The 27,865-nt window shown below is 44.0% G+C and overlaps 1 protein-coding gene across 1 annotated transcript; it reads right to left on the bottom strand.

Annotated features, from left to right (window-relative positions):
• Positions 1-951: 951 nt before the first annotated feature.
• CLEC3B (C-type lectin domain family 3 member B) lies at positions 952-7,707 on the bottom strand. Its single transcript, XM_003771969.4, has 3 exons — positions 7,475-7,707; positions 3,621-3,719; positions 952-1,485 (listed from the first exon to the last, which is right to left on the bottom strand). Exons 1-3 carry the CDS (start codon positions 7,581-7,583, stop codon positions 1,085-1,087), a joined length of 609 nt encoding a protein of 202 aa, XP_003772017.1. The 5' UTR covers positions 7,584-7,707; the 3' UTR covers positions 952-1,084.
• Between the last annotated feature and the right edge of the window lie 20,158 nt (positions 7,708-27,865).

Here is a 27,865-nt window from a genome sequence, read left to right as displayed (position 1 = left end):
GTGATTTCATTGGCATGGGGAATTCCCCAGAGCAGAAGGCCAAGGCAGAGATGTCAAGTGATTTTCCCAGAGTCATATGGCTATTATGTGTCAGAGGGAGAACTTGAACTCAAGCATTCCTGGTTCTGAGGATGGCCTTTTATCCAGGAGTCCATAAAAGTCATAAATATAAAAGACAATTGTCAAGGAGGGAGAAGGAAAGGAGGAGGAGGAGAAGGAGGGGGGAGAGAGACAGACAGAGATACAGAGAGGTGGAGAGACAGAGAGTGGGGGGAAAGAGAAGGGAAAGGAAAGAGAGGGACAGAGGAGGGAAGAGAAAAAGAGGGGGATGGAAGGGGAAGAAAGAGGGAGGGGAAAAGGGGGAAGAGGGAGGGAGGGAAGAGAGAAGAGATCGATGGGAAGGGAAGGGAAGGGAAGGGAAGGAAAGGGAAGGGAAAAAAAGATTTGATCAAAATTTTACAGAGGAGGATGGACTAGAGCTGGGCTTTTTCACAGGAAAAAATTGGGGAGAAGAAGGAAGAGGAAGAGGAGATGAAGCAGCATTTAAGTGTCCTTTAAGTCCTCCTTTGTAGTAACCATCTACTCTAAGGAATTCCAGGAACAGGAGGTAGAAAAGAACTGCCTTCAGCTGATTAAAAGGTCAGAATTAATTAATCCTAGACTGGGTCTTGGAGCAGATGCAGAAATAAACCAAAAGCTCCTTCCTGCTCCTCCAGAAGCTTATTCTCTACCAGGGGCTGACGCTACAAAAGGGCAGAGAGAAGCATCAGGGCAGGGATGTAACAGAGAGTCCGGAGAGAACCTTTCCTCCGGTTCCAAAAAATGGAAGAGACTTTGCGCACACGCCCCAAATTCGGGTTCTTGGTCTTGTCCCTTGGGGGAGCAGGCGGCTCCCCCCTTTCGGGTCCCCCCCCCCCACTTCCCAGAGCCAGCCACGGACCAGACCGCGTGTTTACCGAGCTGCAGTGATTTTATTGGCGAATAGACCCTCTACAGAGGCTAGAGACCCTCCCTGGGGCTGGGCGCGCCGCCCGAGGCCTGAGTAGCAGCTTTCGTGGGATCCCCTCTTCCCGGGCTCCGGGAGCTACACGATCATGAACTGGCAAATGGAAGGCAGCCGCTCCTTGCAGCGCTTATCGAACCACTTGCCGGCCGCCGCCCCGGACATGGCGGCGCAGTTCTCCGCCTTGCCCCCGTCGGGCTGCGTGGTGATCTCCGTCTCCCAGTTCTTGTAGCCGGCCTTGGTGCCCGTCATGTCCACCCAGTTGCCTTCGGCCGCCATGTCATTGAGGCCGAGCCAGATCTCCGCCTCGGGGCCTATGCCCTTGCGTAGGTACTCGTAGAGCGAGTCGTTCTCGTCCCCGTTCTGCGGAGTGCTGAGCGTGCCCCCGCGGGAGATGCAGTCCTCGCTGGCCTCGTGGTACGTCTTGGCCTGAGGGAAGGCCAGAAAGCACTTCAGGTGGATCTTGGTGCCCTTTAGGCACACTAGGAAAAAAACAGGATTCTCAAGGGACCGCAGAGCCGCGGGATCCACCCGGCCCGGCCCCGGGATCCCCCCGACCCGGCCGCGGGATCCACCCGGCCCGGCCCCGGGATCCCCCCCGCCCGGCCGCGGGATCCACCCCACCCGCCCAGCCCAGCCGGCACCCCTCACTTAATGTTTGGCCAGAGCTTGCTGTGAATGTGCGAAGCATCTTGGAGGCGCTCAGATAACCAGACTATCTGCTAGGGCTACCTGGAAAACTAAAGGGAGAGAGCCTGGATTTGTTCCGCTTAATCCAAAGGGTTGAACTCGGGGCCGTGGGCAGAAGCTGCGAGGGGCAGATTTAGGGAGACGTGTCTATCTGCTAAAATTTCTGACAGGAAGGCCTGTCCAAAACTGGATGTTTCCCGCTGGTTGTGAAACGTTCTAGTGGGGATTCTTGGTCTAGGATGGAGTGGACGTGATCATCACTGAGATCTCTTCAAAGCTAAGATCCTCTAACTCTGTGATCTCGCTGAAGACCTAAATGGGTCCCATACATAGTAGGTGAATAGGTAGGATAGACAGACGGACAAACAGACAGACATGGAGATAGTGGATAGATAGATGAAAGACAGAAATGGTAAATAGCCGACAGATAGAGGGTATCATATCCCCTGTAACACATTGTCCCTCAATACACACTCGGACTAGCTTAATGTTCTTCAACCTAACGATACATGGGCTATGATATTTCAGTTTGTTACGGAATTTTTTGCCCTCTGCACCTATAGGCCAGGTATTCATGGGGAGCAGGGGGAAGGGGAGGTCAAGGGAAGGGCCCCTACCAAGAAGGATGGAGGGAACCAGGAGTAAGAGGACTTAGATACAAGGAGGAGGAAAAGAAGTAGAGTTGTTTTTTTTTTTTTTTTTTTCCCAATTTATAGGTTTGATTTTTTTTTTTTTTTTTAGAGCTTTGGGCATTAAATATTTTGTAGAACAAGAGAAATTAATATTGAATAATCAACACTACCACTCTTGTTAATTGCTGTGATTCCAATCACCAGCCCTCTGACTTGCCTGTCCAGAACAGTCTTTCCTAGCTCTCTCTCTCTCTCTCTCTCTCTCTCTCTCTCTCTCTCTAGATCTAGATAGATAGATATGCTGGTTAGGGGGCTACCTCTGCAGCCTTGCCCTTGATTTTCTAGACCCTTCAATGCTTGCTTTCCCCATCTGATTCCCCAGCTGTTCTTTATTGCATCCTTGCTTCTGACTGTAGTGATGCCAGAGGTACCTGATGGAGAAACCTCCCTTTTTTTGTAGAATCATATTCCTTCTTTCTGGGTCACTGGGTAGTAGAGATGGCAGGTGCCTCCCCCACCCCGTACACCTCCCAGAAAGTGAGACAGAGAGACTGGGGAAGCCCACTTCCCCCTCCTCCCAAGGCCAAGCGGTCAGTCTCCCTTGGCCAAAGTCCCCTTCTTTGGTCTCTGTCTTGATGATCTCCTTTAGATGCTCTGTGTCCTCACAGCCAGCTTGAATCTTTCCCCAAAGCCCTTCTGAGACTTAGACGGCTCATGGAGAAGGAGGCCAGCCACTGAGTACCAGAGCCAGGCCGGATCCCCAGGACCTCCCTCCTTCTCCCTCAGAGGGTTTGCCTCCCCTTGGAGGCTCTGGGAGCCAGGCAAAGCCTCTGTGACCCCTTGTGGGCATGATTTCCACCTCCACCCACCCGAGGGTTGCCAACCACAAAACACTGTTTTAAACAGCCATGCTGCAACAAGTTGGTAAGAAGCAGCTGCCAGCCGGCTGGCAGCCCCGGCTCCTGGGGGGTGGGGGTGGATTTGGCTATCACGTGTTGGGGTGAAAGCCAGGTCTGGAGAGAGTATCATTGGGGGGCCCAGTTCATCTGGCCATAGGACCAGCCCAGTGTAGCCACAGGGAGCTGCTTTCTAGAGCGTGGCCCTCTGTGGCTGATACATCTTGTTGCTGGCTGGAGGGGGCTCCAAGCACCTCTCTGTTAATCTCTGTCCTGTTTCCATGGATAGAGCATGTCCTGACTGGGCGGTCCTTGTATGGGAGGGGAGAGGAGCAAAGGTGTAGTTGTCTTACCTGTCTGAAAGGGGGCGGGGGGGGGGGCAGAGGTGTATGCTCTTACCTGTCTGAAGGGCCTGCTGCTCCTTCAATAAAGCTACATCCTGGGACAAGCTGTCCAACTGGCTCTTCATCTCTTCTATCATCTTGACACTTATACCCTCTGAGAAAGAAGACAAGAGATAACAATTGCAGAGATTAACAGGCATTAACAGAAAAACAGGATCTTCTCCCCAAGCTGTTGCAGCAATGAAGGGCCTGGGAAAAAATAGTAAGCAGCAGCTACCACCACCCTTCTAACTCCTTTCTCCCTTAATGGTCCCTCCAGCTTCCCCCTGTCCTGTGATTTCACAAATTAGTGTAAATGTGAATTGTTTACTACTTAGCATGACACCTTACCATTCCAGGGCTTCAGAAGAGCAAAACAACCTATTTGTCAGAGTTTGATTTCTTGGTGTCGGATTGGGACTGGGAGTTGCAGGGGCAGGGGGGCCTTCCTTATCCCGACCATATCAGATTGAGAGATCCATCATAGGAAGCCTGGCCCCCCAAGTGGCCTTGGGACTTGAACAGTGTCCACAGTGACGAGGAATCTCCCATCAAGGTTTGTCCATGATTTAATTGCCTTTGTAAATGACTAATCAGGCTAACCAGGAACTGATATATTTACCCATTCACCCCTTTTCCAAGTTTTAATGAAGATGTGTTTCATTCTGCTTGAGCTGGGTTAAAATACTAATTATGTCTCTCATCCACTGAATCTTCTATTCTCTTGAGTGGCCTTTTCTCCACTTCAATCTGACATTCTGCACAGGTCAGCAGGTCCAGGATGGACGCCAAGCTGCAAAGATGGAGGGCTGTGGGGATGCATGACACAGGTGCAGGACTCTCTGGAGGGCAGCAGGTGGCTCCCAAAGCCCACCTCATCCTCAGAGGCTTCTTATGATTAGTCCAGGCCCAGCAGTGAGGGAGGGGCCCTTGCCCCAGACTCACTTCCCAGGAGTCAGGGCCAAAGCTCCAGCTTCACACGGGGCCTCCGCTCCTTTCTCAACCTGAAAGAGCCCCTGGGAGTTTGCAGCAGTTCGGTGGGGGCGCCTCTTTCTCAGATTGGCTCGCTCAGAGCTTCCTCCATCTTCCTCCTAGGAAGCAGCCGCAGTGAGGAGAATACAGTGTTGGGGATCTAGAGGGAGCTTGATCTGAATCCCCCCTGGAACACTTCTTAGCTGGGTGACTATGGACAAGATTCTCTCCTCCTCAACTCTTACACAACGGACGTCTGGAGCTTTCTGAGCCCTTCCTGTTTACCATCTTCTTATTTATGTCATCCCCCCCTTAGAACATCAGTTCTATGGAACAGTGGATTCAGGAGCACCTGAGTTCAAGTCCGGCCTCAGATACTTAATCCTTACTAACTGTGTGATTCTGGGGAAGTCACTTAAACCCAACTGCCTCACCATAAAACAAAACAAAACCAAAAAAACACCAATTGGCAATCAGTCAACAAACATTTATTAAATGTTTATTTTGTGCCAAGCACTGTGAGCACTTGGAAACACTGGAGATACAAGATTAAAAGACCAACCAACAAACAAAAAGTCAATCCTTGCTGGGGATATTTTTTAAAAAGGGAGGCAATGCATAAATACAAGGTACATCCAAGATATGTACAGATGGAACCTCCATTGAAGGGAGGAACTGTTTTTGCTTTTGTATTTCTATCTCCAGAGGTTAGCACAGTGCTTAGCACATAATAAACACTTAGTAAATGCTTTTTCATGTGTTTGTTCCTTCACTTAACCTCTCTGAGCTTCAGTTCCCCCATCTGTAAAACAGTTAAAAAGAATTCAATTTAGCAAGCATTTATTAAGTGCCTCTTTAGGTCTTGGGGATGTAAAGACTACAAAATAAAAAGTTCCTACTTTTAAGCAGTTTACATTCCCATGAGGAGAGACTAATTTGAATGCAGAAAAAAATATATTAAGAGAAAATTCAAAGTGATTTAAGTGAGGAAAAAGCACTAGCAATTGGAGAAAATCAGGAGAAGCCTGTGGTAAGAAGTAGTCTCTGATCTTTGGTGATAATAATAATAATAGCTAGCATTTATATAAAGCTTTAAGGTTTGCAAAGCATTTTATAAATATCATTTTATCCTTAGAACAAGCCTGTCTGCTGTCCCTATTTTATGAAGAGATAGAGGTTAAGTGATGTGCCCAGGATCTCATAGCTAGTATCTTATATAGATTTGTATCAAATATATCAAATAAAGTATCAAATATACTTAGATTTCCAGACTCCAGTCCCCACATGTATGAACTTTAAAGCACTCTATAAATGCTAGCTACTATTACTATTCCATACCATTGTTGCCTTGCAAGCTGCTTAGTGGGGAGTGAGCTCTGTGGGGACAGGGATTATCTTCTACCTTTCCTTATCCCCAGAACTTAGCACATAGTAAGTGCTTAATGAATGCTGGGTAGCTCTACATTAAACAGAATTTTTTGGGGGGAGGAGGGTGGATAGCCACCTCCTCTGCCTCAGAAACTGGTGAAGCAGTCCCCTTTGTAAACCATAAAGGGCTCTCTGTATATTAGAAAGAGGAAAGCAGACAATATTATGAGTTGGAGGAGATCCAAGTGTTCATCCAGGGAAAGCCCCTTATTTTCTAGATGGAGAAACTGAGGTCCAGAGAAAGGCAATGACTTTTCCAAACACCCCCTTCCCTTCTCTTTGCATGGAACCTTCCCCACCCGCCTGTTCCCATTGCTCCCTCATGTTTACTTGTCATGGCAGGCATTTTTCTCAGCAAGAGACCCCACCCTCCCTCTGCTCAGATTCCCCTGGCTCCTGCCCTCCTTGGTAACAGGAGTTCATTTCCATGGCATTAGCCTTATTATGTTGCCACAAACACAAGACTGATGGCCCTTGGCCAGATGACGCTGGAGGGAGAGCCCTCGTTCTGGGCCAAATCATCCCAAACAACAGCCGAGGGATTAAGAACTCCAGCCAGTTGAAGCCTCTCTCAGGCATCCCAAAAAGAACATTCATTCCTCTCTAATTTCAAATATCGTCACTGCTGTCAGATGAACCTCACCAAACCTTAAACCAGGAGACAAAAAACAAAGAACAGGCCGTGGAAAACCAAGTTTCTTTTTGAGTTTCCAGAAGTATGCCCTTCTTGAGTTATTGTTAGCTATATTAAACATATAATAGGTGATGATGGGTTTGGGTGGTTTTGTTTTTTTAAGGGAAATCCTAAAGGCATATTAAATATATAGGAGATCGCTGTAGGTTTGGGTGTTTTGTTTTATTTTGTTTTTTAGGAGCAGTCCTAAAGAAGCACTTCATGATCTTAGACAGCATCTAGGGCCCCGGGAGGTAGAATGACTATGGTCACACAGCCAGTACGGATCAGTGTCTGTCATGTCAACAAGCAGTTTTAAATGTCTCCTATGTGCCTGGCCCTGCATTAAGCACTAGGGCCATGAAGAAAGGCAAAAATATGGTCTCCACCCTCAAGGAGCTTACTTTTTCACAGGGAAGACAACAAAGAACTATGTATTTGCAAGATCCATCATGTAAGTGGGAGGTAATCTCAGAAGGAAGACACTGGGGGAGAGAGAGAGCTGGAGGGACCAGGGAGGACCTCCTGCTGAAGACAGGACTCTAACCCAGGACTGCCACTCAACCTCACTCTATACTGTGCAGTATATTTCTCTAGTGCTCAGAGTAGAATCCACTTCTCCAGGAATTTCCCCATCCCAAAGCCCAGGAACTGGTCCCTCTCCTCCTTTTTAGCCCAGCCAAGAGATCAAATACACAAAACATCTATTAATTAAGAAAATCAAATCAGCCCCAAGGGACACAGGTTGAACCTCATCTTCCTGGAGGAGAGGGGCTGGATGGCCCACCCACCCTTACCTTTCTTAGGATTGGCCGCATTTTTAACTTTGGAGGCCGGTGGCTCCGTGCTGGTCCACGGGAATAGGATGAAGAAGCACAGAAGTAGATAGATTCCTTGGAGCCCCATGCTGCTGTTCCTCCTCCTAGTGTGTGAAGGAATGGAATGGCAGTGAGCTGGAGAGAGCTCGACTTCTTAAGGCAGCTGTAATCAAAACCTCTCCATCCAGGAAACCCTTCCAGACTGGCTGCTTGCATTCCATTTGAAAGAAAGCAGAAAAAAGAGCAGTGCAAAATCTGCAAAACAGACTAAAGTCTGGGACTCGGGGAACCCAGCCACGCCAAAGAAACTGCACCAGCAACCTCTCTTTCTACCAAAACAAAAATTCCTGATTTCCAGGACTACAGATATAATCAATAAGAAAAAGCAGCTTTTTAGTGCTCCAGTAAGGGACTTATTAATAAAATGAGGAAAAAGGGGACACTGAGGGCCCTTGCAGGGCTACCATTGTGATGGAAGTTTGTTAGCATCAGTGTGGTCCAATGGAAAGAATACCAGAAGTAGAGTCAGAAGACCTGGATTCAAATTCTGGTCCTACTCCATATTATCTGTGTGACCTTGGACAAGTGATTGAATATACAGAGGTGTTTGTTTCCTCATTCTCAAAACAATGAGACTCAAAGACCTTTGACCTTCCTTCCAAGCTCTAAAACCATATCTAGAATTTAGTGCTTCATGAAGCCTCAGGGGGAGAAAATTTCTGGATCATTCCAGATGCCTTCATTTATTTTTTTAAACCATTGGTATATGTACATTCAATTGATAGTTCTCTTTTCTAAGTTACACTGACATCTTTAACTCCAGTGGCTCCCTACAAACTATACAAAATGCTGTTTGGCATTCAGATTCCTTCAAAACCTAGCTTCCTCTTACCTTTCTGGTTTTCTATCTTGATCCCTAAACTCTTCAGTTCAGTGACACTGACTTTGCAGCTTATGGAACAGGATACTCCATTTCATGGTTCCTGTCATTTTCCCTGCCTGTCCCCCCATGCTCGGAATGGTTTTCCTTCTCTCCTGCCTTTCCTGGTTTCTTTTAAGTTCCAACTAGAATCCCATCTTCTGCAAGAAGTCTTTCCCAAACAGTAAGAAACAAACTATCTTCCCAAGAACTCCATTGACTCAGGATGAATGCAGGAAAGAGTTCTTTTACATTCTTGCAAGAACAGGTGCCTAGGTGAATAGAAACACCTTTCTTTGAAACTCCAAAGGCAGCATTTTATTTCCTATCCAGAAGCACAAGTCCTCTGATTCCCCATTAATTAGATGTTACAGAAGTGATAGTCCAGAATCTCCACCCCTCATTATGTAGCCAGTCCCTGGCCCAAAGGAGCTTCCAATCTAGAAGTGGGAAGCTTAACAGAGGAAGCTAAAGGCAGAGGATTCTTTTCAAATCTCAGGTCACCGCCCCTGACTGCAAAAGTCAGTCCTTGCCCCCTAGGAGCTTACATTCTTTTGGGAGAAGATGACTTCTACCCCTGATTATTCCTTGATGTCTTTGTGGATTTCAGTTTTTTAATTTGTTTCATTTCTCCAATTTAATTTTCATAAATGTACATACCAGACTTGGGTACGTGCTACTACAGTCCCTACATTTTGGAACCTTTCACCCTGCCAGGAGAGGAAAGTTCCAGAGGTAAGGAGCTATTAGAGCCTGGTGTATTCCCTCACAGAAGGGAATGGTAGAACAAAGCATTGCAATTCTTCCCAGGAATATTATTTTGGGAACAGGAGGAATTCCCCTCCCATGTTCTTTCATACCCAAAGGGAATGGTACTATCTATCTGGCCATGGGGCAACCCATAGCACAGACATAGAAATGGCTTGTTTTTTAGATTCTTTACAGAATACTTAACCAATTCTACCCAAGCATTGGAGTACTTTACCAATTCTACGCAAGCCATAGAGTTTGCCTTAAATCTGTGTAGAATAAACTGAGTGAAGATCTCTCATAAGGATGTGACTTGGGACTTTGCAATAACAAATTGAGCTATAGCTAAAAAGCTGCAGGTTTTTGTCTTGGATGAACATTCCCTTTCTGTTTCTCCCACCTCTTAATTAGCATTTAAGTACTTCTTTTACAGGTGATGGTGGCTTTGGGAATTCTGGTTACAGAATTCTTTCATTAGATTGTATAGGAGTGAATTAAAGAGTTTGTTATTTACTGATATTCTTTTGTTTCTGGAGTAATCATGTACTGCCCCAGACAATGGGAGAAAAGGCTGGGATGGGGGGGTTCTGCTTTAGGATCTATATAATCTTGTCTTTTGCAGTTTGCACTTTGCACTCCTCTACTGACAGCTTGTCTGTTGGGAGTTGCCCTTTCTCTGGAGATCGTAATAAATCCCTTTTTGCTTTTCTTACTCTGAGAGGCTCTGATTTTAATTTGGGTTCACCATCCCACACAAATCCTTGACTTGATTCTAAATGTTCCTATATCTATTATATCTATTACCGACTTGCTCTTTGATTTACATTTTCTAAATGTCCAGTCCTTGTAGCAAACAAAACACTAGTTCTTTTTTTTTTCTCCTGAGGCAATTGGGGTTAAGTGACTTGCCCAGCTAGTGTCTGAGTGTCTAAGTGTCTGAGATCACATTTGAATTCAGGTCCTCCTGACTTCTGGGCTGTTCTCTAATCTCTGCATCACCTAGCTGCCCCTAACCAAACACTATTTCAGATTGGACAGGCAGTTCCATAAAATTCTTTCTTAATACACAAATATTTATTGTACATACTAGTCTATGGCTAGTCAAGCCTCTACAATTCTATAACTTGACAAGTATCAAACTGAATTGTTTGTGGGGTATCTTTCTCAATAAAATTAACCCGAATTTTAACCCGATGTCCCCCATCCTGAGTCCCAAATACTATTGTAACAGTGGAGCAGCATTAATCCCATATAACCTCCCCCCTTCACAGAATCGATGAACTCCTTACCCACTCAGATACTTGACAATTTGGGGTCCGTTTACCAATGATTTCCAATTCCTTCCCAAACAAATGGGGAATAAAGTCCTTTGGGGTGTGGGGTGATGACCTCATCTTCTGAAACTACTTCCTGCTGGGTCATCCCACAGAGTCTCATTTGGGGCTTGAGCTGATTGAAGATCTAGTGGGTTGAGTCAGACCCTTGAAGATGGTCAATACAGTTATCTAGTGCTGGTCAATTGAAAATGAATTGCTCAAAGCCTAGAGGAAAATAAACCAGAGAACGAGAGAAAGAGAGAGAGAGAGAGAGAGAGAGAGAGAGAGAGAGAGAGAGAGAGAGAGAAAGAAAGAAAGCACTCCCTCATTCTTGGGAAGCATGAAGATTGTAAATAGCTAGTTAGGAATCATCTCTTTTAATAGAGACTACATTATAACCCAAAAGCAGTTTTCAGAAAGGGGGAGTTCCATCAGAATAACAGATGTATTCACAAAATCCTTCCTTAACTGGTCTCATTTGCCTGTCCAAAGCAGGATATTGAGATAAAGAGATTAACCCAAATTCTACATAAAACATATGTGTAAAGTCTCTCTGCCAGTGATATATGTATGTGTGTGTGTATTGTGTGTGTATATTATATATATAAATATATATATATATATATATATATGTTTCCTCTAAACAAATATCCTTCTACTGAATTTCCACTGGTCTTGGCTCTGGGATTAGAAATTGGCTTGAGGGTGTTTAAAAACTACTCAGAGGAGCAGCTAAATAATTCAGTGACTAGAGCACCAGCCCTGAAGTCAGGAGGACCTGAGTTCAAATATGACCTCAGATACTTAACACTTCCTAGCTGTGTGACCCTGGGCAAGTCACTTAATCCCAGTTGCCTCCGGGGGAAAAAAACACTCAGAACATGGGAAGAAAATATTCCCTCTTTTTTGCCAGGGTCTATTATAGAACAATAACGGGGAGAGGTCAACATAGATTGGACAGCCACTTTTCATATCAAATAAGTTAGAATTAACTTTTCCATTGATGTAACAAAATATTCCATAAGTTACATCCCTCTAAGAAACCTTGAATATACTAAAATCCTCTTCTCCAAACCACACCAAAGATGTTTTAGCTTTAATTTCAATAATTTAGCAACAGAGAGATGACTAGGCCAAATATTCATTTATCTAATTTATGATATGATGACTACATATTTTCAGATTGAAAACAGCAAAATATTGCATATTTAAATTGTACTTATGGCTTCTATTAAACACTTTCTCTGATTATAGAAATTTGCTATAGGAAGAAAAAGCAGGGGCATGATTACATCATCAAAACTCATCTGTCAGGTTTCAGCCTGAGGGCACATAACAGTTGGTAATCATGTAATAACAATCCCACCTTATAGCCAACTTGGATCTCAAATAGTGGGTTATTAACTTAATAATTCATCAGATAATCATTCCCAAACTCAAAATTCAAAACAATAATGGTTATAATCCCAAGAGATTTCATCTCAATGGCAAGTTTCACTAATCAGAAGTTTCAGATCCTAAATCATTCATCCCATGTGGCTAGAGCACAGCCAAAACTAAATGCAGAACTGCCAGGTTAAAATCCTGCTCTAGATACTTCAAGAAAGCTAGAGATCAAATTTGCTATCATATTCATTAAACAGTGAGACCATGATGCACTTAAATAATTGCTAAATAATTCTGCTGAAGACAGATGGAGACTTTGGTAGAAGTAATCATTTTTGGAGAACTTGCAGTTCTAACAAACTTCTTTTAAAAGTTCTTTGCAATAGAGGCCTGGAGAGACTTACATGAACTAATGCTAGTGATGAAGAGAGAGCTATTTACAGCCAGAGAGAGGACCATGGGAACTGAGTGAAACACAACATAGCATTTCACCCTCTCTGTTGATGTTTGCTTGCAAGATAACTGTATAAATATGTATACATATATTAGACTTAACATATATTTTAACATATTTAGCATGTATTGGACTACCTGCCATCTAGGAGAGAGGGTGAGGGAAAGGAGGGCATGGTTTGGAACACAAAGTTTTGCAAGGGTCAATATTGAAAAATTACCCATGCATATCTTTTGTAAATAAAAAGCTTTAATAAAAAATCATAATAAAAAAGTTCCTTGCTTTGATAATTGTATAAATATGTTTACATATATTGGATTTAATAGATTGGATTACTTGCCATCTAGGGGAAGGAGTGGGAGGAAGGAGGGGAAATTTTGGAATATAAGCTTTTGTAAGGGTCAATGTTGAAAAATTATCCGTGCATAGGTTTTGAAAATAAAAAGCTTTAATTTTAAAAAGTTCCTTGCATTACTAAGCAGTAGAACCTTTGATACAGAATCACAAATGAGTTTGTCTTAAAATAACAACAGACTTGAAAAATAAAAATTTGTTATTAACACTGTATAAACACAAACTATTCCTTTAAACAATAGAAGCTATTAATGTTAAAGGAATGTTATCATTTGATCATTTAACCAGCTGGGGCGGAGACCCAGAGAAGGGTGCAAGGTGGGGGAGAGGGGATAAGCATCTGTGAGGGAGCTTATTTTCTCACTTTTAAGGAGCAGCCACACCTAGTAGGGGAAGAAGGACTAAGCCCTCATTTTCCTGAGCCAACAGATCATACAAATAACCACTAAACAGTTTTCAATCCTAAACAGATTAACTACCAAAAGTCCCAATCAAGGCCCTCCAGAAACCTAAAAGTAAAGAGACTCCAGAACCAAGCTTTTTCCAAACCCAGCAAGTTCACAAATCATGGGAATGGACCCCAAAGCAGCGGCTGAATCTGGCTGTCCAATCCTACTTTAGAGTTGCTGTAGTCTTTTTCCCCACACAAGTAATTATCAATTTTCAGTTTCAATTTTATGATGATAACCCCAAATAATTTAACAAACCTTAGAATTTTTATCAGTAATAGCCAAATAATTAGCCATTTCCTCTAAACTTTTTTAGCAAAAGTGAAAATGCCCCGTTCCCTCACTTAGATTTACAAAACATTTACAAAACAGCCTTTGCAAAGCTGATGAAATAAACTTTCCATCTTTTAGTTGCTCAGTCTGTCTCCAAGCTGTTGCAGCTTTGGAAGTTCTCAGGGTAGGTTGCGGCTTCCCTTTCTGATCCCTTAAATAAATTGTCCTTTTGTTTTAGGGAGTAAAAAAGACAATTCTTAAAATTGAGGTAGAGGAGAATCGATTGCAAAAATGAATAGGAGTCTCATATAATTTAGTCAAGTTTCCAATTTTATCATACATAGCAATTGGAAAATATTACAGACCTGACTCCTGTTAATGCCAATACAGGCTTCTAATTGCCCTTTTATTCTTTTTTTTTCCCCTGAGGCAATTGGGGTTAAGTGACTTGCCTAGGGTCACACACCTAGGAAGTGTTAAGTGTCTGAGTCAAATTTGAACTCAGGTCCTCCTGACTTCAGGGCTGGTGCTCTATCCACTGTGCCACCTAGCTGCCCCTTTGCCCTTTTATTCTTATCAATTGCTTTTACAACCAATCTTTTTTGTCCCTTGTTTTTAAAACTACCTTTTAAAAACTTTATATAAAATTTTTAAAATTCTACCCTTGAAGTATATTTTTTTGTTAAAGGGAGAATACAAGACAAACCTTAATATTCACAATATAGGTAATAACTAAATAACTTTAGACTAAATTTTACAAAACTTATACCATATGTCCAGCAGAGCTGACAAAATTTTAAAGCATAGCTTATATAACTCTTACAAATTGCTCAATATACAATTTAGAAAGCAACATAGTACCCTAAATATATTTCATCTAATTAGGAGATACAAATATGTGACCTCTTTGGGTAAATTACTAAAGAATTATTTTAATGCCCTTTTTTAAAAACTTAAAATCAAATCAAATACAAATTTAAATTTCTCAAATCTTAATACCAAATGCATCAATTGAAAGTAATTCTATCATATACTATTTAATTTTAAACACACATAGAAATTTAGTCATGTTTTTGGGAGAAAACTCCTCTTCCCCCATAAAAACTAGACTCCCTGAAATCTTTGAAATGACAATAAACTATTTGAGACCTAAGATGGAGACACAGGCCTTTAGGAGCAAAATGGCAATGGCTCCTATCTCTCCCCCCACCTAAATTTTGTACCCTTTCCTAAACCCATGTGGACTGCTGAATAGGGAAGGGGGAAAGATTTTAATGTGTAAAGTGGATTTCTCTAGATTTCTCCAAGCCATGTAGAGATAGACAACACCCTTTTACAGAATCCAGAGTCCCTAAGGAAGAGTTTTAAGAATGGTGGGGAAGGGTTAGGGGATGTAGGAACCCATCTAGAGAGAAACTGAAGCTGACTCCAGAGCATGGGGTTTTGGGGGAGCCTACCACTCTTTGGAGAGGTTGAACTGGACCTAAGTCTACATGTAGAAGCTCTGGTCATTCCCCTGGTCAAGCGCCTCTAGGAAGAGAAGCTTGAAGGCTTAAGAAAAATTCAGGTTAGTTTGCACGAAGATGCCTGATAGACAGAGACTTATGAAATTATCAAATAAGTGGTTTTAAATCTTAAAATGGCCAGATCTTTTCCTTTGTAATTCAGGTGACCCAGAGAAACATAATAGGTAAAACACAAACTCATACAAACAGAAACTGCTTTTAAATTTCTTTTCTTTCTGTCTAGTGGTTCTTTCCCTACTTCCTAGAGAAGAACTTCTCTTCCAGAACTCCACTTCTTTACTAGAGTTTCTTGCAAAGATCTCTAGTATAGATCCTTCCTGTGTACCAGCTGGGAGATCTCCACACTCCAGTGATCCCAGATCACTAATATTTACTCAACTCTAGATAGAGACATCCCTCTCTTCCAGGACTATAAGAGAAGTATGTCCCAGGAGTTCCACTCCATGGCGCCATTAAATTCCCCATCTTACCAACCTGTCTGACACCTCAGGCCCAGTAAGATGCCCCCAGCCACCAAAGGCAATACTAGATAATCTGAGTTCTGTGCTCAGTTCTGGCTGCTATAGAACCTATTCTATTTCCCTTCCTGATTTCTTGGATTCATCAGTGATCTTATTGCCAACAAGGTGGTCCTGGGATCTTGTACCGTCTATGAGTGGGGGCGTCCCACAAGACCACTGAAATCAATAGGACGTGTCTCCTTGTGCTTCAACAGGGGCCACCGCCAACTTATAATGTCTGGATACCAAAAAGAGCCTCTATTTGTAAAAAATAAAACGTCTTACCAAGAACTTAACTGACTGATGAATGCAGGAAAGATTTCTTTTACATTCTTGCAAGAATGGGTCTCTAGTTAATAAAGATACCTTTGAACTCCAAAGGCAGCATTTTATTTCCTATCCTGAAACACAAGAACCTCTCCTGATACCCCATTAATTGGACATTATATGAATTTCCACCCCTCATTATATAGCCAGTCCCTACCCCCAAAAAGTTTCCATTTTAGAAGGGGAAAGCTAACAGAGGAGGTTTAAGGGCAAAGAGTAAAATTCTCTTTTCAAATCTCAAGCCACCAGTCCTGATCACAAAAATCAATCCCTATCCCCATCCCAAGCTTACATTTTTGGGGGGGAAAGATAAAGTACATCCTTGCTTATTCTGTGATGTCCTGAGTTTTTGTTTTCTAATTTGTTTCATTTCTCCAATTTAATTTTCATAATTGGGAAACCAAACAAATGCCCATCCATTTCTCACACAAACCCTGTTGATTCTAATGCCTTCCCTCTGGTAATTATTTCCTATTTATTTTGTATATGACTTATTTATAAACATATATTCTTTTGCTTGTTAGCTCCTCCATTATTTGTGAACTTCTTAAGAGCAGGGAATGTCTTCTGAAATTTTTATGTGTATCATTAGTGCTTAGTCCAGCGGTTGGGACATAATAGGTACTTTAAAAAATGTTGATTGATTGACTTCCAATTCACCACAAACTAATTCCTCTCCTGGGAAAGTTCAAACCACAGGCTAGTGTTGTAGGCACTTTTTATTCATATTTATTCACAGATGAATATCGCTCTATTGGGGCCAGAGGGTGTAACAGAAAACAATACAGATCTTGTAGCATAGAAGGAAGAGAGAAATATAGTGATTCTTTATGGCCATTGTGAATATTTTGTGGGATTTGTTTGCTTGCTTTTGTCCTCTTACTCTGATGTGAGATTAAAAACCATCCAAGAGCTTGAATTATACTTAACTGGGTGCCAAAGGTCCTTTTTACCCACGTCTCTAGAAAGCTTGATATGGGCCAAATTCTGAGGCTGCCAAGGGAGAAACTTTGGGTGGAAATATGAGCCAAAGAGATAAGATTTCAGAAGACACCAAGATCAAATATGGTCCATGTAATGGCAGAGCTATTTTTATTGATTTACCAATTGTTCTTTATCAAAATGACAAGTTACAAAAGCACTTTTTTTGTTCTGCAAAATTACCACAGAATTTGAGAGCTGGACAGGACCTCAATCTATACATGAAAGGAATTCCGTCTCTAACATATGTGACACATGATCATCCAACCTCTCCTTAAATTCCTCCAATGAGAGAAGAGACCCTTACCCCTTGAGGTAGTCCAGCTCACTTTTGGGCAGCTCTAGTTGTCAAGAAGTCCTGACATTGAACCCAAATTGTCTCTTTGGATGACAATGTTCAAAATGTAATGGAAGCAAATTATAGCGTCATTAAGGGAAACAAATGGTCCTAAAGTCCAGCCACATATCCTCTGTCTTAGAAATCTCTTAAAGAGAGTCCTGATTAAGGCCTGTCCAGGGTGAAATTGGAGATCTAGTTTATGTTCAGTTGTGTGGGATTTTGCATGGGATTCCTTCGGTGGGTCCTTTGGGCTAAAGAAGAATTCACTATTGGATCAGATACTCCCCTTGTGTTTCTAGGACAGAAGGAGAACAAAACCAATCAATTCCAGGAGCTCCAGGGGGCAAGGAAGCTTCCTTTGATGCAGAGAGCTTTCTTGAGCTAGAGCTGTCCAGGCTTAAGAGCGCAGCAGAGCATACTGTGGTGACCAAGAATCCTGGCTGCCCAAGTTCACTAATCTGCCTCATGCAAATGAACTTCATCCCATCTGCTGGGGTCGGGGGTGGGGGGGGTGGGGGTGGAGAGGAAGACTGTGCCTTCCTGAGAGACCCTTAGCCAATCCGATACATCCCTCTGGCTGAGACGCTGCAGGAAGGAGGCTCTGCTTTTCTCCTAAAGTACTCATGGAGGCAGTTACTCCCACTGTGATCTCCACAGCCTCCGTGACTTGGCTCATCATGGCAACCTGGCAGGGTGGGAGTCCTGAATCAGGAATCCGGGACCTTGGGAATCTTGTTGTGCTGACAGGCCGCACAAGCCTGAACTAGTCATTTCCCTTCTCTTGACTCTTCTATAAAATGGGAGAGCTGAACCTGATGACGTCTGAGAGTCCCTTCCCACTCTGAATTCTGTGATACGGAAGGGCAAATGTTCCCCAAACCAGGGAGGACTTCAGCTCCACCAGTCACCACCTCTAGCACACGGTTTACCCATTCTTCAAAGTAATCATCTCTGGTCAGTCATTTTCTCTGCCATCATAAACACCAAGGGTTTGGATTTTTTGTAGCTGCCAATTCTGGAATGATACGGTCTTGGAATAATAAGTGCTAGCATGTATACACTCCTTTAACTGTTAACGTGAGTTACAGAGGAAAAAACCCAGACTGATAAAGGTCATCGGTCTTGCCCAGCACCACACAGCCAATTAGTATCTGAGGATCTGCTCTTCCCCTTTCCAAACCCAGTATTCTGTGGCCCTTGGGCCCCTCAGAAAGAATTAGATAGCACTGGGAGGACAATAGGCTGCAGTATATTACCAAAGGTGACTTGAAAGGAATCATCCAGGACATGAATGATTACAAAGGACCAGAGGATAAGTCCTGTATCATGAGCAAAGGATGAAATGGATGAGCCTGAGTGTTTCATTGACACTTATGAGTATTAAATGGCTTCGAGGAAGGTCTTTAACCCTCTGCATACATCCTTTATCAAAGACTGACTGAAGACCATGATCAATCATTGCACAAAACAAGAAGAAATGGATAGCTGTCAATCAATACTATTGAAAGGAGTAACCATATCCTAGCTCTACTGGAGTCGTTTTTTTAAAATAAAACTACAACTCTATCAAAATAGCAAAACATAGCATTTGTTCCTATTCAATCTACATTAAAAAGTGATATGCCATTTAGAATAGTAAAATAAACACTAAGTACAACATGATACATTTCTCACTGATCTATGGAGAAAGTATCCAGAAGATACATAATGTAACAGATCCAAAACTATATTTAAATATGATTATCTGAAATAATCCTGTGCTGTGGATGGTTGACTTCAGGAAATTTGCTATTAGATATAATTCACAGATTATTCCCACCACACCTACAATGTATCATTAAAGTTTAAAAGTACACAAAAGAACCACACACACTTTGGCAGTTACTTTCTAGAGGTAGTTCTACCACTTTTGTTGACTCACCTAGGTTAGCCATATTTAAATAAACCTCTGTCAGGCAGTTTCTTGGACTACTGCTATAGCCTCAAGTCTCTTTTCTTTCCAGTCAGTAACCTCCCTAAAGCACAGGTCTGATCATGTCACTCTCCTACTCAATAAACTTCTACGGCTCCCTATTACCACCAGGATCAAATCTTCTGTTTGTCTTTTAAACCTCTTCCCCATCTGGCTTCCAGCTTCCACGCATGGTAGGGTAGACCATCCAAGCTAGCCTTACTTCTACTGCTAACTGTTCCTCCTTTAGGCTACTCTCCTGTGGCTGTCCCCCATTTTTGGAATGTGCAGCTTTCTCAGTTCTGCACCTCAGAGTCTTTTTCAAGGCTCAGCTCAAGCATCACCTTCTAAAGGAAGTGCTTTTTAATAACCATTGGCTAGGGTCTCCCTCCCAAAGCCATCTTGTACCCATTTTGTATATAATTCTGGGTGCTTCTCAAGGACTGGGATTCACTTCACTTTTTTCTTTGTATCATAAATGCTAGTAGATTGCCTGATTGATAGCGATATCAGGACCTGCAGAAAGGAAGGATTCTAGGAAGAGGGGGAGTCTTTCCAGGTCCTGCAATTCCCACAGTATCTGAAAATTTCTTACCTCTACTTAACTACTCAGTTTACTTCTTGTCCCAAAGTATTATAAACCTGGACAAAGTATTTTTCCCCCTTCTCCCTCTTACTATCTGTGTGACCCAGGGCAAGTCACTTTAACCCAATCTGCCTCAACTGTAAAATGGCAATAATAATGTACATCTCTCAGGGTTGTTGTAAGGGTCAAATAAGAGAATATTTGTAAAGCCATAACATGAGTGCCTGGTACATAGTAAGTGCCTAATGAATGCTTATTTCCATTCCCGTTCCCTTCCTACTTTTGTCAGTTTCAAGTCTCCACATTTGCAGGATGTTTTCAATTAAAAAGGCTGCTATTTCTTCCCTAAATGAATTCTTTGAGTCGAGAGAATGTTCTTGAAGCTGCTACATTGCCAAGTATGGATGTCATCTAGCAGATTTTAGGTTAGAAGACATTCTGTACAGCTGGATTAGATCTCTAAGACTTACTCTTTAGTCTTCAGGAAACTAGGAGGAGCTCCATTTAATTACTGAAGAACTTTATCTCCTGTCTTTAGCAGGTAGTGGTTTAGACTTCAGTAAGATGAGATGGGTTCTTTTGACTACTTTGGACTATTATTTGACTATTATTATCCCATAATAGAGCTCATTTGTACATGTAACTGGGGGAAAAATAGAATATTAAATAAACAAGTAAATAATGCTAAAGAGAAGGAGAGAAGAAGAACCTATATTCTTTAGAATGAAGAGTGATATCAATGGTAGTCTTTACCAAAGAAAGAAGGGTATGGAATTGCATTTGTTGTGATGTGCTGGTTTTTAGAGTTGTTGGAGTTTTTTTGGCAGAAGTGGGGTAAGGGAAGATAACCAAAAATTAGTACTTTCATGATTTTGCATTGTATTTAAAGATTAGGGTTTTCTTTTGTTTTGTTTTGTTTTAAGAATAATACAGGGACAGCTGGGTGGTACAGTGGATAGAGTACCAGCCTTGAAGTCGGGAGAACCTGAATTCAAATCTGACCTCAGACATTTAACACTTCCTAGCTGTGTGGCCCTAGGCAAGTCACTTAACCCCAATTGCCTCAGCAAATTTAAAAAGAAAGAAAAATGAAAAAAAATGTGCTGTCCCTGGGCATTGGGATGGTTTCTGTAGTACACAGGTCTCTGTAGTCCAGCAACAATAAATGATATAGCACTTTAAGTAAAGTTGGCAAAGCCCTTTACAAATCTTATTTCATTGTGCCTGTGAAGGCTGGACAGTCCACCAGCATCACGCCCGGAAGCTGACTGGCGTCCATCTGCCTTGTCTTGGAAGGTTCTGCAGACCCCAGGCAGGATTGAACACCAGAGCCTGGTGCTTTGCTGCAGAGGGCATGAGCCCACCATTCCAGCTCTGCTGCAGAGGACACGATGCTGTGGGGCTGGCCATAATGTTCAGATGCCCAAAGTGTGCTCGCCACAAAGAAATTGCGCAGGGCAGATGCCCATAAGGTGGTCAGAAAAAGGGATACAAGGACACTCTTAAGGAGTCTCTCAGGAACTTCAGAATCAGTGGGAGGCCGTGATGAGGTCCTGGGTGGGGGTGGTTGGCAGAAAGAACCTGAAGTTTTGATAAAGATTATTCCCTGGGGCATCCCTCCTAAGCCTGCTTCTCCTCCTCCTCCTCATGACTAACCTTTCAGGCATACCCCCTCTTCCTCCTGGGTCCTTGTGAGTCCCACTGCGGGCCTCCCCCAACTCTCCTTCCTCTTGGCCCCTGTGGCGTGTAGTCTATTCTCCTCTTCCCCTGAATAAACCCCACTTCTGCCAAAGAGGATGACCACTGAGCTCTTCATATAAAACCAGACCCTCGGGGTTCGACTCTAACTCTGTGGTTCTGGGACTCCCAATGTGTACATACACATTGACCTTAGGCCTTTGCCAGGGGCCACAGGAAAAGGCTTCCACCACATACTGCAGAACCAGGGCCACAGAACATGGAGAAATGACAAGGATGTGCATGCAGCGCTGGGCCCCATACTGGGCAGATGGCCAGAGGGCTGGGGAGAGTCTGTGAGGAAAGCAGCGCCGGACACTGGGGAGGGAGGAGCCGTAAGCAGAGGGAGCCAGGTGAGGGCCTACCCAGAGTGCCTGCTTCCACCAGCTTTTGGGAAGAGTTGTCCCTAAATATATAATCCTGTGGAGCTACGTGGGGAAGGGTCCCTTCCTCCAGAGCCTCCCTTGTTCCTCTGACTTGGAAATACATCTGTCCTTTTGTTGGGGGTGTAGGTCAGGAGAACTGGAGACCCGTAGGGATGGAGTGAAGCAAGGTGATCCAAAATCCCCGATGCTTTGGGGGCTGCAGAGGGAGGCACTGAGTTAGGAAAGGGGGACGTCTGGGTGATATACATACTATGCCATATGGTTACATATATTACCACCTAGGCTGTCCAGCATTGGTGGAAAATTAGAACGTTTCTCTTCCTCCCCCTCCGCCACAATAAGCTTTTCTGTGTCGGAGGCCAGTGTGAAAAAATGGAAAATGAATTTATTCCATCATGTTTGTCTTGCTAAGTAGATCATAGGGCTAAATCAGTGAACAAGTATTTCTAAGTGTTTACTGTATGTCAGGCACTGAGCAAAGCACTGGACAAATGGAGAAAGGCAAGAAGCATGGCTTGAAAGAACAAGAGAAGCCATCTAGTCTGTTTTATCTCTGGTCTCCATTTTACAGATAAGGAAGTGAAGCCCCAAAGATCACACAATAGTAAATAGCAAAGCTAGAATTTGGACCCAGATCCTCTTACTCCAAATCCACCCATCTTTTTGTGGCACTGAAGTGATAAAAAAAAGATAATAATAAAGTACTAGAAGTGGTAATATGGAATAGATTTGGGAGAGCATAATTGTAAAAGAGTATTATAAAAATAGTATATTAGAGATTCGGTTCATGACATAAAGAAGTTGTGTCACAGGAATACATCACAACTTACAAAAGTTTGCTATTTTATTTTACATGTGGAGCACACTGCTTAAGCAAATAGTCAGAGTGAATGAGCCACTTGCATTTCAGAGAACACAACTTTTAAAATTTCAGGGGAGCAGAGGCAGGATCTAGGGAGTAAAGGGCGGAATCAGGGAGAGATTTGGGGAGATAAAGGTGGGATCAAGGAGGAGCCAGAGCTCACAACATTCTATACAAACTGGATAGTCTGAGAGAACTAGCTTCCTTTTTATACCCTTTTGGGTACTTGATTATGGTCGATAGTCACAGGATGGGCTCCTTTTAACATTTCCTGAAAATGGAATAGAATAAGCTGATTTTAGCATTCCCATCAGCACCACACAGCAGATAAGTCAATAAATCAAAAGGCATTTATTAATCACTTGCTGTGTATCAAGCCTTGACATGAACACCCAGGGATACAAATACAAACAGAAAGATAGTCCCTGCCCTCAATGAGCTTACATTCTAATGAAGGAAGACCACGTATAAAAGGGAAGCTGAAAAGCTGCTTCCCAGGGGAAGAGACAAGTTCCTGGTACAGGGTCTTGATGGCAAAGTCCAGAAAGTCAGAACCAGAATTGGAAGAGGAGTAAAACATGGCTGGCCTGGATCTTTCCTCAAATCGATTCCTAAAGGAATGGAGAAGACAGTCATAGAATGTGTATGTGTGTGCGTGTGTGTGTGTGTGTGTGAGAGAGAGAGAGAGCGAGAGAGAGCAAGAGCGAGAGAGAGAGAGAGAGAGAGAGAGAGAGAGAGAGAGGGAGGAAGAGAAGAGAGGAGAGAGACAAGAGACAGAGAAGAGAGAGAGGAGAGAGAAGAAAAAAAGGAAAGAAAAAAAGAAAAAAAGAGAGACAGAGAGAGAAGAGGAGAGAGACAGAGAGAGAGGGAGAGACAGAGAGACAGAAAAGACAAGAGAGAGGAGAGAGAAAGAGAGGGAGAGACAGAGAGAGAGACAGAGAGAGAAAGAGAGACAGAGAGAGAGAGAGGAGAGAGAAGAGAGACAGAGACAAGACAAAGAGAGAGAGGGAGAGACAAGAGAGAGAGAGGGAGAGACAAGAGAAGAGAGAGAGAGAGAGAGAGAGAGAGAGAGAGAGGGGGGGGGGAAAGGATGGAGAAGGAAAGGGAGACAGAGACAGAGAGAGACAAATACAGAGACAGAGAGAGAGAGAAGAGAAGGACATGGATTCTGGGCCTTTGTGCCTTGGTTACATGGAACTTCTGTGCTTTGAGTAGACTCTCCACGATGCCCAAGAAGTGTTTCTCTTGGAGTCATCATCCTCCCCCAGCCCGAATGTGCCTTTCCAGTCTCTCCCAGAGGCAGGGACTACTTGAAGGAGTGCTTGAGTGCCCCTGATCTGTGCTCCCACCAGTTTTGCATTTTTCAGGGCCTTCACAAGACCTCTCCACCAATCCCTCCACTCCTGGAAATGGTAAATGAAAAACCCTCCATCAGTCTGCAAGCCTGTCTTGGCCTGGGTCCCTTGCTGACCACTTCCTTGACACGAGTACCTGTCTCTGTAACACTTGGTTCTTCCATTTGATCATACGCAGGAAGTCGATGTACACATGTGGGTATAATGGAAAGTGTTGAAGTGGGCCAAAAACATGGATTATTTCCAGTGTACCCCTTGACAAGGCCTTTTCCTTCCTTTATCTCGTTTCATTTCAAAAAGGGGACTAAGGGCCTCTGGGTCCTTTCCATTATTGGCTCCATGATTATTATATCCATGGGGTCTCCAAAAGAGGAATGTTTGTTTTGGCCTGACTGTGGGGTCAGGCCTGGAGATTGCACAACACAGTCTCTGTGTCTTATTTCCTGGAATTCTGGTTACACACACATGGCAAGAGATATTCCTCCCCCCTTTGCCTTTTTTTTCCTCTCCTGCCCAAATTCTAAGGTGCTTAGATAGTGCCCATACTGGAAGCTCAAATCATGTTATGGGTGGGTTGAATAAATATCCTACAAAGGATGGTTTGCCTTTCTGGTTTTTGCTTCAGGGACGGCCTGATCTCCGAGAACTGGGAAACTTGTGTTCCTGGGAAAAGGGGACATGCTGACAATCTATCCTCCTTTAGAGATTTCCACATTCCTATTCCTATCCCATTTCATTCCATTTGAGACTCATTCAGACATCATATGGAAAGAGACATGGAAGAAAAAACCTCATGGTGTAGTGGAATGCCAAGACCAGTGATGGCATTGGAGGATCTTGGCCCAAATTCCCCCTTTGCTACTTACTAGCTGCGTGGCTTTGTCAAGTCACTTTTTCTCTTTAGAGTCTCACTTTCCTCATTTGCTAAATCAGTCAACAGAATTTATTTTTCTTTTTAAAATTCTTTTTAAAAATGTTTAAATTTAATTGAGTTTATTTTTGTTAGTTACTTTTAAATTTTATTTATTTTATTAGATGTATCATTGCATTATTATGTTACTAATTAAATTTATTAAATATTTATATTTAAATTTGAGTTCTAAGTTGCTTCCCTTCATCTCTCCCAACTTCATGCAAGAAATATAGATTAGATAGATACACACTCATACTCTCTCACACACATATACATGTGAAATTATATTATACATATTTCTATTTATCAGTTCTTTCTCTGGAGGTAGATAGCATCTTCCTTCATAGGTCCTTTGTAGTTGATTTAAATATTTCCAATACTCATAATAACTTAGTTGATCATATTTGTTCTTCAAGGAATATTGCTGGGACAGCTCGGTGGTGCAGTGGATAGAGCACCAGCTCTGAAGTCAGGAGGATCTGAGTTTAACTCTGGTTTCAGCCCTTTAACACTTCCTAGCTCGGTGACCCCAGGCAAGTCACTTAACCCTAACTGCCTCAGCAAAGAAAGAAAATAAATATTGCCGTTAGTATAAACCTCAGCTTCTTAAACTGTAGTTTGTGACCCCATATGGAGGAGTCATAACTGAGTGTGAGGGTTCTGAAGTTATGATTTATTATAAATAAATGTTTGGTTTGTATATCTGTTTTGTATACCAGGATCATGTAAAAATTTCTCAGGCAAAAAAAAAGGAGTCACAAGTGAAATGTGGGAGTGAATAAACAACGTTCTTTTGGTTCTGCTCCTTTCAGTCTTCATTCTTTCAAGCAAGTCTCCCCATGTTTTCCCCAAATCAACCTGCTTATCATTTCTTATTGCACCGCGGTACCCCATCACAGTCATAAACCACAGCTTGTCTATCATTCCCCAGCTGATGCACATCTTCTCAACTTCCAGTTCCTTGCCACCACAAAGAGAGCTGATACAAATATTTTAGAGCGTGCAGGTTCTTTTCCTTTCCCCCTGATCGTTCTGGGAAACAGGCCTGATAGAAAGATGGCTGGATCAGAAGGTAGACGGTTTTTAGGCATAGCTATGGTTCCAGAATGTGTGTGTGTGTGTATCTATATCTATAAATAGATACAGACATATATATATGTATATATAGACACCTTTGATTTTTCCATTTTTTCCTTCCAAATACTGCCTGTTCAGATCCTTTGATTATTTCTCAATGGGGGAATGACTCCTATTTGTACAAATTTGATGAAGTTTTCTAGATATTGGTGACCCAGTGATCCCACTCCCATATCTTATGGAGCAGTTAAACTAAAATCCAGACACGCCAACATAATAAGAAGTTGTGGGAACAGGACCGAGGGATAACGAGCCGCCTGATGCCCACCGAGGCCAGGCAGCCGCAGCGACGCCCCAAGGAACGCTGGCATCCGCCAGCTCCACCTGTGCTTCTAAGGCTCTTTTCTTTCCAGGTTCAGAAGGGGCCCAGCGGGTGTGGCTACGCCGGGACGCTAACCCCTCAGGAACCGGCTGTCTGTCATCTGCCCGATCCCACCCCACCGCACTGGAGAAGGCCTCTTTTCCTTGGAGCTAGCTCCCCTCTTCCATCTGAAGCAACCCATTTGTAGACGTGGACGCAAATCCTCCAAGCGGCCGTATCAATATCTGAGAAACTCAGGGAGACTTTGATCTCAGGAAACCCGGCTGCAACATGACTTCCGGCTGGGGACGGAGCGCTCCTTTCCTTCCGCCTTCTCACCCTTCTCCATCTGTCCAACAAGCGACCACATGGATAAGAGAAATGGGCAAACCACGGCCCGCGGGTCTCGGGGCGGGGGCGAGACCAGGTTTGATCCGGGTCCCGTTGCTAGGGAGACGCCCGCACACATTAGGGGGCTCGTGCTTATTGAATGAAGGAGGCGTTCCCGGCTCCGTCGTGTAGCTGGCTGACGCCCGGGGTCACACGGGCCTTCTCCGGGCGGGACATCGCCGGTCCCGGGTCCCACACTGGGAGGGAGAGAGCTTGGGCAGCCGAGCCAGGACTCGGTCTGGGAGAAGCTCTGTCGGGAGCTGGCGAGAACTTGGCGGGCGCAGGGCCACAGCTTCCAGCAGCGGGAGGGCGCTGAGTGCTAGGATCGGGCTTGTTCTCCACGTTGCCCCCCATGCAGGGTCTGCAGCTGGCCGCTACCTGGGCACGAGGGGACTTTGGGGCGGGCCTCGGTGACCAGCGGCCTCCGTAAATGGGGACGCGCCTGAATACGGGCCTCCCGAAAGGGTCCTCGAACCTTGGGGCGGGGTTGGGAGGGGGCATGTGCGCGCCTCCTCTCTGCCCGCCTCTGGCCTTTCTGGCGGCGTTCTTGGCCCCTTCGGGGCACGCGGAAAGCGCCTCCTCCCCAGGCCTGCCACGTCTTTGTCGTCCTGAGGCCGGGGGAGCCGAGAGCCAACGGCTGCCCAAGGAGGGAATGACTCAGAGCCCGCAGCTTCCGGTTTCTTCCGGGCCTCGGGGATGAGCGCCAGTGATGGCCGTAAAAATGAGGCCGTCGGCGCTTCCGCAGAAACCTCCAACCCCACAGCACCCCCCCCCCGCGCGCGCGCAATCACATGTACGGACACACTCACACACACACACACTCTTCCCGTTAGAGTTCTCTACTTTTTCTTTGTGTGAAGACACACTTTAAGGTTGGTCTTTCGTAACTTTCCAAAAGTCTGCCCTCAGCGCGGGGGGAAACTTAAGAAGCTTGGAGCGTGCCCACGGATGCAAACCTCGCTACTTAACCTTCCTCCGCTGCCCACACTAGGGGCAACAAAGGCAAAAATGAAGTTCCTCTCTGCCCTCAGTGGTTGCCGAGGGCGCACACAGGCACGTGTGTGCCGTGCGTGCGCACGCATGGGTGGCACGTGTGCGCCGCGCGTGCGTGCCTGTGCAGTGTGTTGCGCGTGCGCCGTGCGTGGGTGACACGCGTGTGCTATGCATGTGCACACGC

This window comes from Sarcophilus harrisii, chromosome 5 (genome assembly GCF_902635505.1).
Source record: "Sarcophilus harrisii chromosome 5, mSarHar1.11, whole genome shotgun sequence".
Taxonomy (NCBI): domain Eukaryota; kingdom Metazoa; phylum Chordata; class Mammalia; order Dasyuromorphia; family Dasyuridae; genus Sarcophilus; species Sarcophilus harrisii.
This window is presented reverse-complemented; position numbering and strand designations above follow the sequence as displayed.

What these genes read in the sequence shown, in the direction of transcription:
- CLEC3B (XM_003771969.4), bottom strand. Translation starts at nt 7,583, where the DNA reads ATGGGGCTCCAAGGAATCTATCTACTTCTGTGCTTCTTCATCCTATTC. An exon ending in TGCGGCCAATCCTAAGAAAG is followed by an intron (nt 3,720 to 7,474) that starts GTAAGGGTGGGT and finishes CTTCTTTCTCAG; the next exon opens with AGGGTATAAGTGTCAAGATG. An exon ending in GCAGCAGGCCCTTCAGACAG is followed by an intron (nt 1,486 to 3,620) that starts GTAAGAGCATAC and finishes TTTTTTTCCTAG; the next exon opens with TGTGCCTAAAGGGCACCAAG.